General features: G+C 29.6%; 1 protein-coding gene and 1 pseudogene across 1 annotated transcript; both read right to left on the bottom strand.

Moving 5' to 3' along the window:
* Positions 1-5229: 5229 nt before the first annotated feature.
* LOC145592228 (expansin-A1-like) lies at positions 5230-7440 on the bottom strand (annotated as a pseudogene).
* Positions 7441-10826: 3386 nt separating this feature from the next.
* On the bottom strand, positions 10827-12117 carry LOC145590949 (expansin-A11-like). Its single transcript, XM_081647333.1, has 3 exons — positions 11940-12117; positions 11395-11716; positions 10827-11282 (listed from the first exon to the last, which is right to left on the bottom strand). Exons 1-3 carry the CDS (start codon positions 12085-12087, stop codon positions 10973-10975), a joined length of 780 nt encoding a protein of 259 aa, XP_081503459.1. The 5' UTR covers positions 12088-12117; the 3' UTR covers positions 10827-10972.
* Between the last annotated feature and the right edge of the window lie 6633 nt (positions 12118-18750).

Raw genomic sequence — 18750 nt, 5'->3', positions numbered from 1 at the left:
TATATTTAAGGTCAAAGTTTAGTCAAAGTAGACAATCAAATCAAATCAAATCAGATCAGGTTAGACCAGATCAGATCAGATCAGATTAAACCAGAACAGATAAGCAAAAGTAAAGTGAATCAAACAAGCCCTTAGTTTAAGTTTAAGTCTTTTTTGTCACTTTCAATTTATTTTAAGGTAATTGGCAACAATTTTAGTCATTTAATTAAGTCGCAAAATTTTCACAAGGGGAGAGGAGAGGAGATTGTAGACACCATCTAGAGCAAGATGACATGAACGAAGAAGCCTAGCTAATTATGACAATAAAAATTTATGAAATAATAATATAAATTGATTCATGAGTAAGCCGCATTACATTTTTACCATTTAATCAATTTTTGTAGATTAAGATCCGCTTCAAGAATAGATTTTCATATTAAATCTTTTATACATGTATGCAAATACAGCAAATTTATAATGCAACAACATATTGTAGATCTCATAAAAATCACGTAACCATCACGAGCCTAAAGGTTATCCCTTATCTAGAAGTATTGCCTGATTCTAAAATGAAAGGTCATTTAGATCCCAAGACTAAAATCAGTATGACAATATACATGTGCTCATGTTATGCTGCACATTTGAAGGCTTCCTTCTAATGAGTCATATCAAACTTAATTAAGTCTACGTTAGCAACCACAATATAATGTCGTATCTATCTACTTTCCGTACTTTAAGTTACCAATTACTTGTATCATTGTATACATTGATACGTCCTTTAACTTATATAAACTAGAGTTTATCAACTAATAACTGCCCTATCATTCCTATTATTCCGTTGAAATATGGGATAATGTTAAGAAAATGAACAATAATACTATATTGATGTTGATGATTATGATTCTAATAATTAAGATAGCCGTCTATAATATTTAGTCAGCAATGACCTAACGAACCAATATGCCATGTGCTAATTTTAAATAGATGTTGAGTCTAGGAAGTTAGTTAAATTAGCAAGCTTCAACTTTATCGCTTTAATTGCAAGTAACTAAGCATTACGGACAGGTACAGAAGTACAATTATAATCCAATTTGCTTAATCATTTGCTCACATTAATGATCCATGTTAACGTGACACACTTTTCATTGTCTATCATTCTCCTTATTTTTCTTTAACTCGATTATTTTAAAATCGGTTTTGATAAGAGCTACCCAAGTTCATAATACAAACTCTTAATAAATAGTTATGATTCACATTAATTTATTGTGGACCACTAATATTGGTGACATTACGGTTGTTTTATTGATTCAAAAAGGTCGTTGTGTTAAACTAAAGATTATTATTATGTTAAATAAAGTCATTGTATTATTATAAGGTTTTGTTTAAAGTTAATTTTTTTAATGAAAGTTTTAATATACTGGTCTATATATATGAATTATAAAGGTTATTATATTTGTTAAAAGTAGGGTCATTATGCTCAACATACCGTCAGTTGACATGTGTGAACTTGAGGTTGACAGTTTTTTCACACGAGTTTTAATAAAAGTCACTACATTAAAATTATGGTCATTATGAGCATACTGTCAATTGCGCGTATATTGACCTCGGGTCCGCAATAATAATTCTTAACAAAGTCTAATAAGTTCATATAATTTCGTGTAAGTTAAGGTAAAATAAATTTAGGAAAAAAAAAAATCTAGTGAATATAACACATCCTTTGTAAAGACATCTCCAAATTGTAAATGTGCCCATATAAATTAAAGGCAGGATTCACAAAGGCCCCTACCTCTATGTAGAAGCAGATTGGAATTCAAGGATTTGCAACATATGGTTTTTTTTTTTATCTTTATTCGATTCAAAATCCTTTATTATACTAATTAAACATTGATATCTATGACATATCGACTTCGTTGACAAATATTATAAGTGCAAAGTTAGTTGACAACTTGAATTTAATTTGCTTGTGTATATTGTAAAATTTATGATCAGCAGTTAACTAAAACAATAGCTAGTCACGTTTAATCATATGCTCACATTGATCATTTATATTCCCCCATTATACGCATGATTTTTCGTGCTTAAATTCAACATCCGTAGCATTATTACTTAAATCGGTCAAAGGAAAACCAATCAAATACGTATAATAGTACAAAAGTACAATTCAATACTCAAGTTGATGCTTCATCATTGGCTTTTAACTAACAATGATTAACAAGTATGTATCAAGTTTATCAACCATATAATGTAGTCAGAAGTACGTAAATAATTTATTTGTATTTTTTAATGATAATGTTTATTGATTGAATGATTATCTCTTAATTCTCTATGACATTTTTATTGATTTAATAGTTTGAGATCCATTATCTAATTAACTTGTTAATTTTCAGCAACAAAAGATGGTGCAAAATAATGAGACTCTGGATTTAGTTTATTGTCACACTAGTTTTGTGTCCCGGACATTGCCCGGGTAGTCTATTGAATTTTAGGATAGGTTTTTTTTTTTTAAAAAAAAAAAAAAAAAAAAAAAAAATTTATATGCAAAATTTAAAAAATACCATTAATACAAACAGTGTTATGTATTAGATTTAGGATATTTTGACGTACAATATTATTCAAATTTTTTACTAATGAAATAATAATTACTTGACAATCATACTTGTAAAATAAATAATACTCCGTAGTACTAACTATCGCTCATCGTAAAGTTGTGAGTGGTTTTGATAAAGAGATTGAGTTATCTGGTAGCTCTTGAAAATGACGCAAGTAACATGAGCAGAGTAATTAAAAAAATCAGTTTGGAGATGCACCTATTTTTAATGTTATTGGATGATATTTCTTTTATATTTATAATAACCACAACTTCTTTAAAAAAAATTATGAAGTACAATGTAACAATCGGTTGTGAACTTTATATTATTAGTACCATTGCAACGTTTGTAGCTTCTCCCAACTCACAAATTATGTCCACCGTACCTTTGCTTAAAAAAAACTCAACATTTAAATTTTAAACCCTCTTAGTATGAAATCTCCTTTTTGCCTAAAATCTTTTCTAGCCAAGTATTCCAATATTCTTCACCATTTTGTCAATTATTAGTCATTTTTAACTTAGGGTCTGTTCACATTTATTGAATTAAGCTAAACTGAACTGAACTGAAATGATTGGAGCTGAATTGAACTGATTAGAGCTGATCTGAACTAAACTAAACTGAACTGAGCTGAAATGAATATTTTATGAGGGAAATTAGGAGCTAAACTGAACTGAACTGAACTAATTAGAGCTGAACTGAACTGAAATTAAGTAAATGTGAACAGGCCCTTAGTAACCTACCTTTTTTCTTATTTTGATTTTATTTTGTCTAAAATTATATTGCATTGACTATTATACATATCAATGTGTCACATTAATGCTTATTTATCATGTGCGACATGGTAGAAGTTAAAGAATATATATTTCTCAAAAAAAAAAAAAAGTTAAAGAATTTATAAGATATTTAGGGCGTGTTCGGCAAAATATAGTTGTGTAGATAGCTGTTAGCTGTGAAGGTAGCGGTTAGCTGTGTAGATAGCAGTTAGCTGCCAACAAAGTGTTAGCTGTGAAAATAAATAATTTAGGTATGAGTGTTCAGTAAAGTAGTGGTTGACTAAGTGTTACGTATAAGAATCAATATTTTATTTTTAAAACTATACATTAAATTTTCAACAGCTAACTCAAAAGATACCTCTAACTTCTAAAGCTAATAATCCTAACTTTTATAAAAGCTACCTCCACCACTAAAAGCTACTTAAATCACTACTTTGCCAAACACTCACATTTTTTGTCGAGTAAAAGCTACCTAAAAACTACTTAAAAGCTAACGCCAAACACGCCCTTATTGAAATTTATTATGTAATTTATGCATATGAAATATAGGAATTTTATCGAAAATAAAATTTTTAACCAAACTTTTATTGAAAATAGAACTCTAAACTAACTTTTTTATCTTATAAAATCTATCCAATTTTTTATCCTACATGTCAAACTAATATTAATTGTTGCCTACGTATCGCGACACTTGGCGAAAAATTAAAACACCAAGTGTTGCTTTTTCGTGACCTGGCTAAAAGTTTAGTTTTATATATTAGTTATATGATATAATGATATGATTAATCACAATATTCACAAAGCAACAGAGAAGGATCTCCCACCAAGGCTATTATATAAATTATTATTTTTGATTGTTTAATCAGCTATTAAACTTAATCATTACCCTATTTCAATTATAAGATATTGCAGCGTAGATATTTTGGCCTTTTTATTGATTGTGAGGGTAAACCTTAATAAGAGGATAGAGGTTGATTTATTAGCTATACAAGATATTGATAGTGTTTTGGTTTTGATATACTGCTTTGGTCATATGTGTAGAGAGATGGGATTAGCGTCGCTCATTAACGAACTTTGATTAAAGTAGCTATGTAATTATTGCAAAAAGCCAAAATGAGACACTTTAAATAATAAAATAAAATATGTATACACATTGTGTACAAAACTAGTTCACCATTTACTAACCAACCTTCCTTGTGTCTTGTTGGCATAGATCATTTGCTTGGTTGCACGAGGAGAACGGTTCAAGGGTTGGTAAGCAATGGAAGGGATGTGAACTAAATTATTTAATGAAGTTTCATCGTGTAAAAAATTAAAGTTCCTTCAACTTTAGTTATAGTTCTCTTTATCATAGTGATAACATTAAGAAATTTGGTTGCAACCATGACATCCTATATAGACTAGTCATGTTTAGCCAATATTATTTGAACATCACTCAAGCCATAACTCGAACCCACTTACCTTGTGCATGCTATGGTCCTAGGCTCACTAGTCACTCCTAGCTACTTCTATGTTGAGTTCGTAAACCAACATTTAAAGAGTATATATGTCAACCAGTCCAACCAGAATAATTATATTGTACAATTAAGTACAATGAGGAAAGACAAAACTATGTCTTAGTATATAAGTAAATAGTACTTGTATGTATTTCATTCAATACTGTAAGGTACAGTACACAAGATCTTGAATTCAAAAACAAATGAATTCATTGCCAAACAACTACACAAAACAAAACCAAACTATATTGTAAAACATATGTACATGTGAAAGCAACTAAATAATTCCTAGTTGCTCTCTTGGTTTAGCCAAATGATAAGAGTTGGCGGGTTGCTACAATGGGAAAAAACAAGCATTGAGCACACCTCTGCCAACGAACCTTAGTCCTGGCTTAAACCCAAACGGTAACACTATAATGCAAACGCGCTCCATATTGTTACTTGAACTGTACACTACTCGTAAATGTCTGTCCAAATCTCCAATTAGCAGGAATAACGTTGTTAAATGTTTGAGTTTGGCCATCAGTAGTAGTGACTCTAAAGGACAAAGATTGTCCATTAAGGTAAGCCAATGACTGCCAGTTAGCCCCCCAATTTCTAGACATCGCCATCCAGTTGGTTTTCGATCCCTTAATTGAAACAGATTGGATTGATCCTGCTCCACCAACATTGCTGATTAATACAAGCTCAAAGTAGTCCCTTCCATTGATAGTAAATCTGACTCCGCCTTGCTTTATACAAGGTACTCTGTACAAAAATGAAAAACAATTCAGTATTTGGAACTATGTATAATTAATATGTGCAATTGTGTTGAGACTAAGATCAAATAGGTTAATAATAACAGTTCTAATTACCTTTGGAAGATGACAGGAATGATCCCACCTCTGTAAATGCCAATCTTCTCCCAGATAGGTTGCGCCATGTCAAAGTACACCATGTTGGATCCGTGTTATAGTCACACATGATCCTGTAGCATTGCCCACATGCCGCACCATTGTTGAACAATGCAGTACTTAGAGCCGCAGTGCTTGTACCATACCCAGTAGAGTACAAGTTGCCATACCCACAAGCTCCTCCTGCACAACAATAATAAAAAAAAATTCAGTCCTATGTTACTTCGATTTCTTATGTCACAATCTACATATTGGCAAAAGTACTGAATGATTTGTAAATCGATTAAACGAAGGGAGGAAAACATACCCATAGTTCCAGAAGCATCACTTCCGCCGTAGAAAGTGGCATGAGCCTTTTGCCATCCAGAAGCCACAAAAGCATTAACATTTATGTTTAGGATACATAATCCTAGAAAAACAGTAGAAATGGCTAAGGCTGATTTGCTCTTTTTTTTTTTTTTTTCAGTTCAAAAACAGAGAAAAAAGAAGTTAAGAATATTAGAATAATGAAGGGGGTTTGTGATAGAGAATGTTGTTGTATTTGATGAAATAAACGTAGAAGTAATGCTTTCTTATATACGTACGGATTAGGTGTATCGTTCTCTAATTTCAAGCCATTTGCAACCACCTCACATGGAGCGAATATTGTACGTATGAGACAGAACAATTATAAAATTGCAATGTTCAATAAACACTAAGTCAAACCCCAAATTTGGAGTAGCATTTTTTTTTTTTTTTTTTTTTTTTTTTTTTTTTTTTTTTTTTTTTTTTTTGTGTTTTGTGTTTTGTTTTGTTTTGTGTAACATCTTACATTTGAACTTTGGAGGTGGTTTTCAGTTTATATATCCCCAAATTACTCAACCAGCTTTTTTATGTGTTATTACACTTCTTTTTTTTGGAACCTATTCAATTTAAATATTACTAAGTTTTCACTTTTCTTGTTATCTCCACTCAAACCCACTACTATTTGACTATTTTTTTTCTTTCTTTTATATCCCTCATTTTTCAATTAATTAACCTTACTATCTTTTATATACCCCGTAATTTTTTAATACCTACCTCACAAACATTTTTTTTTTATAATCAAGACACTTAAAATACCTAAAATTATGTATCGATTAAGGTGTAACACTGGAGAGAATATACAAAATTTGCCAAACATGTAAAAATGAAAACAATTGGCCAATTGGTTCCAATGAGTACGTGATCATGTTATGGCAGAACTCTTGAAATCCGGCTATTGAGTCGGGTCATATCATGCTCATAAATATCATTGTTATCAAACATTATTCTACGTTACCAAACTATACTTCGTGTTTGTTATCATTACAAATTATATGCATTATAATCTACTATTGATACGTCCTGCGTCGTACCAAAATATAGAAGAAAAATTTATTAAAGCTTATCAAATTTGTACAAATTGCCCTATCAACCCTAATTTATGGTTATTGGTAGCTTTTAATATTAAAAATAATTGTATAATGTAAGATAATTGGTCAACGTTGCCGAGTTGGTGATTATGAAATTTTTTTAAGATGGTTAGTCAACATGCATTGTAAACCGCCCTTAAATACAAAACGAACATGGCCTTATGGTATGATATTAAATTTGCTAATTAATTTTAATTATACTAAGTATTATATTAGTGGATGTTGAGCCTCGGCAACGTCCAGCATTCACACTAACACCTATATCTAACTTCCCCCATATTATTTTAGTTGTTTTACGCTTTTGGTATTGATTTTTGACATTATCTACATATTTGATGGTTGTTTAAATATAAAGAAAATAATACATGTAAGTTAGGTGGAGTATTGAAAATTTTATAGTAGTCATTTGAAATATGATTACCATAATGTTTTCATGATTATATAGTTTATAATTGATATATTTTTTTACTTTACTTTAAATATAAAATAATATTATCAACTTTTTTTTTTATTTATCAATTTTTTAGTTTCATTTATGTAATTTTTTATTCTTATTTTATAGTTTCTTGTAAAATAATTATTTTATGTTGAATTGAAAATTTCAAAAAAAATATATTTGCATTGTAGATATAATAAGACTAATTGTGACCATTTTATAAGGTGAAAAAATAAATCAATCATATTATATATCACTAGATGTGTTAGTCATTTTCAAACGACTACTGTGAATTTGTATCACCATACATATTCAAAATATCTAGCTAATTTTTTATATTTATACTACTTAACAATTTATAATAGTACAACTGTTACTCAATGTCCGATTCACTAATTATTCACGTGGTCAAAACTCAAAATAAAATAACTTTGACTACATTATATGATTTATACAATTATATTAACAAGTTTGATCGTATTAGATTCTTCTAATGATAAATTTTTCAAATATGAACTTTTTAAGAATTTTACTTATACATAGTCGGAGTTATTAAATCCTATTGTTTGGTTTTTCCTTTTATTTTAAACTAGATCAGCCTCGTACGATGCACGACATAAAAAAATTTCTTTGAATAAATATTTATTTTACATATGTCCCTCGTATGAGATAAATTATAAAAACCTAACAATTAATTGCAATGCTATTTAGATCTAACTAATTTTGAAGAAGAGTATAAATTTAAGTAAATTATGCAATACAAAGTGCTCTTTAACCGGGAGTAATTATATTTTGAAGCCAAATAGTAACTCAAATTCATCATAATATAATATATGGAATATAATATAATACAATAGTTGTTTTCCAAAAAAAAAAAAAAAAAAAACTAAAAATAAATAAAATAAACTATTGTAATAATTTAAGGTAAAAAATAAAAATAAAAATATGATGTCAGCAATTAATTTAGGCGGGAAAAATTTCAACCACAACTTGACATGTGTACAATTTGAAAAGTGATGATGTCAGCGGTTGTTATTTTAGTTTATTTATAGATGCTTAGTCAAACCTTTGTTTTAATTCTTTTCTCTTTTAATTCTTTTTTTTTTTTTTTTGAAATTAATTTCTTATTTTTTCAAAATAAAAATTTCATAATTATTTTATTATCAACTTGCAAGATTCAACAATGTATGTTAAACAAACTTTTAAATAAACCAAATGTGCAATATTGTACATTGGTTGTAAACTTACACTAAAAATACAAGGCTATGTCACCCCAATATATAAGTAAAAGTTACACATCATTATTTTATCTCTTAGTGATAAAGTATGTTGCTACCTTTTAAAAGATTAAAAGTCAAATTTAATGTAGGAGGTAATCATATAATATTCTTATAAAAATTATCTCATACGGAGTAATATATTTACATTAAAATCACTTTACCTTATTTTTGCTGAACTGAAATTAATTTTAATGAACTGAAATTAATTTTATTCAACTTCAATTATTTTTACTGAACTGAAATTAATTTTGTTCAACTTCAATTATTTTTACTGAACTGAAATTAATTTTGCTGAATTGAAATTGTTTTTACTGATATTCTATTATATTTCTTCAATAGAGTTACTGATTTTTACTGAATTAAAATTCTTTTTACTGATCTGAATTAATTTTACTGAACTAAACTTATTTATACTGAATTGAAATTATTTTTAGTGAATTGAAATTATTTTTACTGAAAATCTTTGAGTTGATTACCCTTATTATTCGATGTATACTAATTCTCGTATTACTAATTTACTATACACCTGGTGCACATAAAAGTGTTTGATTTGCACCAAAACAAATTAATAATTTATTTGTATCATTTATATACTTCCTCTGTTTTTTTTGTTTTTTAAATGCATCACTTTGATTTTTGCACTATTCACATACCATGTTGACTTAATTTTTTCACCCCTATAAAATAAAGAAATGTTATTATATCATTAGATTAATCATAATGTCTAGTTTCATAATATACAATTTTACTAATAGACTATTAAAGATATTAATGGTCAAAATTGCGTCTCGTCAAATGTGTTGTCAAACTAATGCAAATTAAAAAAAAAAAAAAAAAAAGGAGTATTTCGCTTTATAGTATATGTTTTTCCTGAATCAATAATATTGGACTAATTTTTTATTTTATTTTATTTTATTTTTTTTAGTTGGTTTTGAATTTTGTGACTAAAAATAGAAGTTATAATCATGTTTTAGGGAGAACAATTCAAGTAATACTAAACAATCAATTTGTATATCCTGTAGGAGATTCAGATCATTATTTAGGGAAAACAAGTATCTAGACATTGTTATCGTGATAGAATCCAATTCTTCTGTCATTATTTTGTTCCTTAATCTATGCTATTGAATCGTATTGATCCACCCAACCACTTTAATCTATTTTACACAAGTTTAAAATAAATCTTAAGTCAATTGCCAAAATGTACACTTTTTTTTTTTTTTTTTACCAACCTCTGTCCATCACCAAAATTCTAAGTGGTTAAAATGAGTTCAAACAATATATGTTTTGCTATAATGACATGCATTATTATGAAACCATCATAGTCTTGTATGTTTTGTACATTATTAGACACATAATTATTTGCATTTGTTAAATCTTAGAGAATAAGATATAGGTCTAGGCAATCAAATATAAAAGACAAGCTAGGTGCACTTACAAACTCAAAGAGATTCTATATTAAAATCAATAAGTGATAGTAATAAGTATTAGCTCCTCTATCTTATACTTCGTAAGTTGTTACATACATTTTTTTATTTTAGTGCTCGTAATTGTGTGTGGGGTCTGATCCATAATTTTTTTTTACTACTTTCACAAACACACGTAATATTAAACTACTCACTTTTATAAACAAAGCTAAGAAACGTGTACTAAGACACAATTCCTCATTTTTCATTAACAATCTTTTCTTTAAGCTTAAAGAAGTTTCAATTTCATGAATTGAACAATATACAAAGTTGATTTACTAACTCATCAATCACATCATAAAAAGTAGCACAAAAGGAAAAGGTAAAACGAAGGATGAGGGATGACCAAATAGTATATTTTCATTAAACATTGCATTAAGGTGGACAGAATACTGAATTCATAGAAAATGAATTCACTGTCGCTAATCACACAAAACAAAACAAAATAAATTGCAATGATATGTATATGTATATGGAGAAAGCAACATAATAATTAACAGTTTCTTTCTTAATCAAGCCACTTAATATATTACAAACTGATCCTTTTGGCGGGCTGCTTCAATGTGAAAAACAGAATGAGCACACCACTGCCTCTCTTAATAGCACACTTCATGTACAGCGCTCCATAAGCTTACTTGAATTGTACACGACTCGAAAACGTCTGACCAAATCTCCAATTAGCAGGAACAACATTGTTAAAAGTTTGGGTTTGCCCATCAGTAGTAGTGACTCTGAAAGACAGAGATTGTCCATTAAGGTAAGCCAATGATTGCCAGTTAGCCCCCCAATTTCTAGACATCGCCATCCAGTTGGTTTTCGATCCTTTGATCGAAACAGATTTGATGGATCCTGCTCCTCCAACATTGCTTATCAATACAAGCTCAAAGTAGTCCCTTCCATTGATGCTAAATCTCACTCCCCCTCGCTTTATGCAAGGAACCCTGTAACAAAATGAAATAACAATTCAATATTTGAACATCATATCGTATAATATACTAGTAGCAAATTATATGTTAAGAGTAAACACTAATAAGAGCAAGTGTAATTAATTACCTTTGGAACATGACAGGAATGATTCCACCTCTGTAAATGCCGATCTTCTCCCAGATAGGTTGCGCCATGTCAAAGTGTTGGCGAGGAGGATTACACCAACCTCCGGCATTGTTTGGCAATGCGTAGTTAGGAGGGCAGAAGTTAGTTGCAGTAATAGTTACCGAAGCTCCCTTCCTACACCATGTTGGATCCGTCTTATAGTCACACATGATCCTATAGCACTGGCCACATGCAGCACCACTGTTGAACAATGCAGTACTTAAAGCCGCGGTACTAGTCCCATAACCAGTAGAGTACAAGTTGCCGTACCCACAAGCTCCCCCTGCATTACAATAATAAAAATTCAGTTCTATGTTGCTTCGATTTTATATACAGTCCATATAGGCCGCAGTGATAAATGATAACTAAATCAATAAAGTTATTATAAATTTATAAAAATGTATTCCCTCCGTCCCTTAATTAGATTTCCACTTCTTTCTCCTACGTGAGAAATAAATGTTAGAAGTATGAATCTAATTAAGGGACGGAGGGAGTATGTAACATACCCATAGTTCCAGAAGCATCACTACCACCGTAGAAAGTGGCATGAGCCTTTTGCCATCCAGAAGCCACAAAGGCATCGACGTTAGTATTCAAGAAACATAATCCTAGAAGAGAAGTAGCCAAGGCTAAGGCAGCTTTGTTCAATTTCATTTTTCACTTCAAAAGCAAAAAAATAGAAAAGGAAACTTAGAAGTTTAGAGAAAATGAGCTAAATAAGAATAGTAAGAATAAAGAAGAGAATTTATGTGTAGGAGAATGTTGTTGTATTTGATGAAAAAAATGTAAGAGGATGCTTCCTTATATACGCGACGAGTAGGCTAGTTAACTCAATAATTTAATGTCATTTGCAACAACCTCACATGGAAATGAATATTGTACGACGTATGAGAGAGAACAATTTTAGAAACCGCAAAGTTTAAAATATTTACAAGTCAAACCCAAAATTTGGAGTTTGTTTACATAACAACCGTACATATAATCATAACAATCCAAATTTGGAGGTTTAAGTTCTCAATTTTTCTTGAAGGACTTCTAACTTCTACTATAAGTAAAATAATGATATAACTATGCAAATTGTTTGCACCATTTATCTCTTTAGGGTATTTTAATTTATTTGCGTATACTTTTTTTAATAAAAGATTTTTTTCTCACTACTTGTCTCTGAATTGGATCTCACCTTCATCAATGTACTATTTTTGTTGCTCGTTATTTTTTTTCATGTGTATAAACTGGAACATACATAAAGTCTAGATGAAAGATATTGTTATCACGTATTAATTTTATTATTTTCCTTTCTTTTTACACTCTTATATATGCGTCCCTTTACCATTTGTATAGTTTTCCTAAATTAAACAAAAGTTTTATGTTTACAAAGTCGACTTTTACGTATGTTGAAGTGATGATAAACTTATTGTGTGGGGAGAGTTTTTTTGTTCCCTATAGGGTTTTTCTCTTGAAAGGGTTTTCCTAGCCTCCATTGCTATTTGTTAAGATTTTTTTAGTTTTTTTTGAAGGTTTTCCTTAACTCTTTTCCCTTTTCTCTCCTTCTCTCTCTTTTTTTTTTTTTTTTTTTTTTTTTCCTGATCTCAATTGTGAATCTTGGTAGGGGCTTCTACTTGTGTTTTTAGCGGTGGTAAGCCCCAAAAACTTTTTAATTGCTTTCAATAAATTGATCCCATCATTAAGATGTTGATTATTCTCCTAGGTTTAATTTCTTTGTTGGTTCATCTGGCGAGGATTGAAGATTTAGGGTTTCATAATCCCTGAAATCTAGAAGACCTTATGAGTATCATCACTCAAACAACTCCGCATCAATGGATTTCAAGCTGAATTAGTGCTAACTCACAGATTGTATTGCTTCGAATGAAGTTTTTTATAAAGGTGATCGTTAATCGAATCTACGATGTAATTAGTTCTAAGATGATATGTATTTGTGATGGAATTTTAGATTTTTTAGAAATAGTTTGTAACTGCGGTATGCCTATCTATTATTAATGAAATCCTTCTTCTTCCCGTTAAAAAATAATAATAATAAAAGAAAAAACAAAAAAAGCTTATTGTGTACTCCGTACATGTACACTGCTATCCATCAATTAAACAGTGGGCATTCTTCCCTCTAAATCCATAAGAGTATATGTTACTCATTACTATTACTTGTAGCGCTCTTGAAGGCGGCCTTTTGAGTCGCGTCATAGAAATATATAATTACATTAAGCTTATAAAACTTAGTTTATTCTACGTTAGCAAATCTAATATATATATATATATATATATATATATATATATATATATATATATAAAGGGGATTTTTTTCCCGGATTTTTAGAGCGCTGCGTAAGCTTTTATTTTTTAAAAAATTATTAGAGCGCCATTTGATATTAATATTTTTAAAACGCTATAATCAGATTATGCCACGTAAGATTAGTTTTTTTTTTAAAGCGCTACGTAAGATTTTAATAAAAAAAAAAAGCACCACGTAGGATTAATAATTTAAAATGCTACAATAAGATTTTGCCACATAAGATTAAACTTTTAAAAGCGCTATGTAGGTTTTTATTATAATAAAAAATAAAAAAAATTATCAAAGCGACACATAAGAATATTAATTTTTAAAAAATTATCATGAATAAAATTAAATGATTTAAAAAAATTATTAGAGCGCACTTAGTATTAATATTTTTAAAACGCTACAATTGGATTATACCACGTAAGATTAGTTTTTTAAAAGCGCTACGTAGGACCTTAATTAAAAAAAAAAGCGCCATGCAGGATTAATAATTTTAAAACGCTACAATAGGATTATGTCACGTAAAATTAACTTTTTAAAAGCTCTACGTAGGATTTTATTATAATAAAAAATAAAAAAAAATTATTAAAGCGACACATAAGATTATTACTTTTAAAAAATTATCATGGATAAATTTAAATGATTTATTTGGGTGATTAATGGAACCAAGTTTATAATAAATTTTTACAAAAAATACATAAATAAAAGTTTTTTCAAGATATTTTAGAGCATCACATAGGAAAATGTTATATTTTAGCTAAGAATTGCAATTTATTTTAGATCTAAAATTTTATATTCATTATAAAAATAAAATCAGCGTGTTTTCTGTGTGGTTGGCCATATCGTGTAGCCACCTGAAACACACCCAAACATTGACCGAGCAACCCCTAATCGATTGAATAACCCTTTACCAACCAAATAACCCCTGATCAAGTAATTCCAACCACACAGTGTGACAAGCCGAAACTTTGTGAAATAAATTATTATCTTTTTTATATTATGCATTTTATCTAAATATGGGAAACAAAATATGAAAATATATATTTAGGAAGCAAGCGAATATCACAAAGTTTATTAGATAAATATATATTTAGTAAAAAAAATTATATTTGAAAAAAATACAAACAACGGGCTTCAACTAGTTCTCATTAATTTTGTGTTTATCTAATTTTTAAACCTTGAAGCTTGTAAATTGTAGGTATTTGTTGATGATTCATACATTTTGCGTTGTGCCAAAATAAGAAGAAAACAAAATAAAATATACGTAGTATATAACTTGTACCAACTGAATGAAATATCATTATTCCTAAATTTCCGGTGATTGCTAATTATAGATATTAGAAAATAAAATATCTAATCTATAACACGTAGTATGATGAATGGGAGTTGGTGATTATGAATCATCCATTTAATTAAGATAGCTTGCAACAAAATTCTTCAATCACCAATGACCTAATTAACATGCATTATGCCCCCCATATCATAATAATAATAATAATAATAATAATAATAATAATAATAATAATAATAATAATAATAAAATAAATTAAATCGACATGCATTATGACATACAAATAAAATAAATTACTGTAGAATAAATCAACATGCATTATGACATGTGATAATAATAAGTAGACGTTGAGCCTTGGACGTTAATCTAGAGAGTAAGTATTCAAGGAGTGCATCTAGGCACATAAGGCCTATGTGTTTCACAAGCACATAGGAGGGCATTTTGGGATTTTTATTATTTTTTTCTATCCCTTAATGGTGCAGTGGTACATTTAAGGTACCATTATGCATTAGTGGTACTTTTTGCCATTAAATTTTATACCACCGTTTTTTCTCATATTCCCATTATTTACAAAAATATCATCCTATTTGTTTTATTGGCACATAGGCTCTATACACCTATACTTCTCCAGTATTCAAGTACTTTTGTAGATCATTAACTAGCAAGTTGAAAGCTTCAACTACCCTGATCTCTTTAAATGCAAGTAAAAATTTAAGCACTAAACTACGGACTGGTACAATTATAGTCCATGATATAAAATAAGTGTACGTGATTACAAGTCAACCAATGTCGATTTAATATTTTGTTCTTCTGGCTTAATTAAGGGTTCAAATCCGTTGTCCCGTTAATTTATACCACTCCCTTGGCTGGCCACTCCGTAGAGGACCAACTAACTTATATATTGGTTAAATTCTTAAAGGGTGATGTTCAAAATATAATCAAATTATATTGATATTATTTACCGTTGTGGATGACCTTCACGTACAAGCAATTGTACATCTCCAACTTTGGGTAAAAATATGCTTTAATTAGCCATTTTTACTCGACTATTTTCAAACACCAATTTAATTGGCTCCCTTTTGTATTTTTATGTCAAAATTGTTGACAAATTTTGTATTTCTTCCGTTCTAGTAATATTGTAACAACTAGACTTTTGCACTATTTATCATGTCTATTTGACCACATATTATGATTTATACATTAAGTAAATAATATACATGTGCGATCTTGTTAGATTTTATCCTTGTTGCAATATTATTGGAACCGAAGAAATTAATATATATATATATATATATATATATATATATATATATATATATATATATATATATATATATATATATATATGTTGTGAAATAAAGAGAATGAGAGAGAAATTGGGAGAGAATCGATCAGTGTATTTCTATTCCATATGATGGGGGTATATATAAATATAATATAGATAGGGTTTTCTTAGATAAGAATATAACCCTAGACCTATCTAGAATATTCTAGAATAATACAAGTAGTACAATGGGCATCCACATTATATTTCATAACACTCCCCCTTGGATGTCCATTATCGAAGAGTGTGCTCATTAAAACCTTAATAGGAAAAACTCTATGGGATAAAAACCTAATTAAGGAAAAAGAGTACAACATTCTTTGTAATATGCTCCGGATGCTGCCTCATTAAAAACCTTACCAGGAAAACCCAATGTGGGACAAAAACATGGTCAAGGGAAAAAGAGTGCAGCACGTATTTTCTCCTCTTGATAAATACATAACGTGAAATCTTCTAGTGCAATAAATCCGACGTGATATGGTTCGTTAGATAACTTCTCCCATGTAGCAGAATACCATTTCTTGATAATTGATCCTTTCAAATTGAACTTGAATCTTCAAAATCTTCACATTGACTTATTGAGGCGTCTTCATCATTTCTTCATACTTGTGGAAATAATATAAGTGTTTACCACTATTTCATTTGTTTCGAATTGTCATAACAATTATGCCTTCTTCTAGAGGTCATGTATACTACAAAATGATGATCAATTATTGATCACATTATCCAAACATAATTTCATGGCAAAACTTCATATCATCATATATATTTCATTTTCCAATATCATATGAATTAAGAAATTAAACTAATTACATATTTTGCTCATGGCTCTTCTGGACCATAAGAATATTATTCTCACTCAATGGTATCTCAACTCTATTCTTTAATTAGACATTTCATGTTTTATATGAGAGTTCGCCAATGAATACATAGACTTGTTGGATCTCACATACTCAAACTTCAGGTTGAGATATCGATGATGTAGTCATATTGACTTTTCATAAGTTTTATAATAATTGCAATATTCAAGATATAAAATATAAAGGGCTGGGTATTTAAATACATCGTATATAAGTTCTTTAGGAACTTTTCTTACATGAATCATAATAAGCTATTATTAAAACGACATCATCAATAATTTCATCGCTAGTCTAAGCCCATTGGAATATAAATATTTCTTTGTAAGTTCCCATCAGTGTTGTATATACGCCTTACAATACATTGGACAGACATTCACACATACCACAATTATTATATAGAAACTAGCTAGTGCATGTAATATGAGATATAGGAATCATGATATGATATTGAACAAAATATACAATGAGTAATGCATCTAACAACTTCCTAAACATGCAATAAGAAATCCATTAACCTATAACTCACGCATGCATGCACTACTACAAAAATGGCAACTGAGACCCAATACAAAAGACCTTTTTACTACATAAGCGGTCTCTTTGTTTCAAGTTACCGTTTATCACTAATAACCGATCCCAAAAAAAAATTCAAAAGACCATTTTTATAAGATAACGGGTCTCTCGCGGTTTTTTAGAGTTTTATTTTTTTAAAATTAAAATAGCTTGAGACTAGTTCTTTTAGAAAACAGGTCTCTTGGTGGTTTTTATTTTATTTTTTCAAATTAAAAATTGGCAAAGACCAGTGCAAAGAAACAACCGGTCTCTACTTTCCCTCATTCTAAATCGCTAAAAATCCCTAAATTTTCTATTTTTCAGATCGATTTTTTTTGGCTTTGCCTCCTTATTGAGTTGCTCTACTACTACTCGAAGTCGTCCTCTCATACATCACTCAAATGACGCCACCTCCATCTCGACTTGCCGGTGTACCTCCACCTCCACCTGCGGGCTGCCGCCGCAACATCCACGCAGTAACCTGGTCGTCTATCAACTTTAGTAACCTAGGCTTCCCACATTCGCTTACTTACACCACCGCATTGCATTCTACTCCATCGTGATGACTGCACTCACACTCCACCTTCCGGCGCACCATAGCAACATCAATTCCACCACTCCAGTGCCGATTTACATTTAGTTTTTGGAGCTTGAGAATTCTGCAATTCTCCGATTAAAACCCTAACTTTGGAGAAGGTTTTTTTTTTTTTCTTCAGTTTTCCCTCTACTAGTTTTGTAACTATGTATGTAGCACATATAATTTACAAAATTAATTTATTTTTGTTCATATTCTACCGTTTCATTGAGGTTGCCTTGTTTGTTTGATTGCTAAATAAAAATTCTACTATTGTAAAAAATGCATAAGAATTGGCATAATGGTTTGATTAAATTTGAAATTTTGTTTGGTTTATTTAATTTCAAATTCTTTTCATTATTTCTATTTTATTTGTTTGCATAAAATTTGTATGTCAATCGTCTTCTTATACTACTAGTTAGTTGA

Source organism: Chenopodium album, chromosome 18 (assembly GCF_948465745.1).
Source record: "Chenopodium album chromosome 18, dcCheAlbu1.1, whole genome shotgun sequence".
Lineage (NCBI taxonomy): Eukaryota > Viridiplantae > Streptophyta > Magnoliopsida > Caryophyllales > Amaranthaceae > Chenopodium > Chenopodium album.
This window is presented reverse-complemented; position numbering and strand designations above follow the sequence as displayed.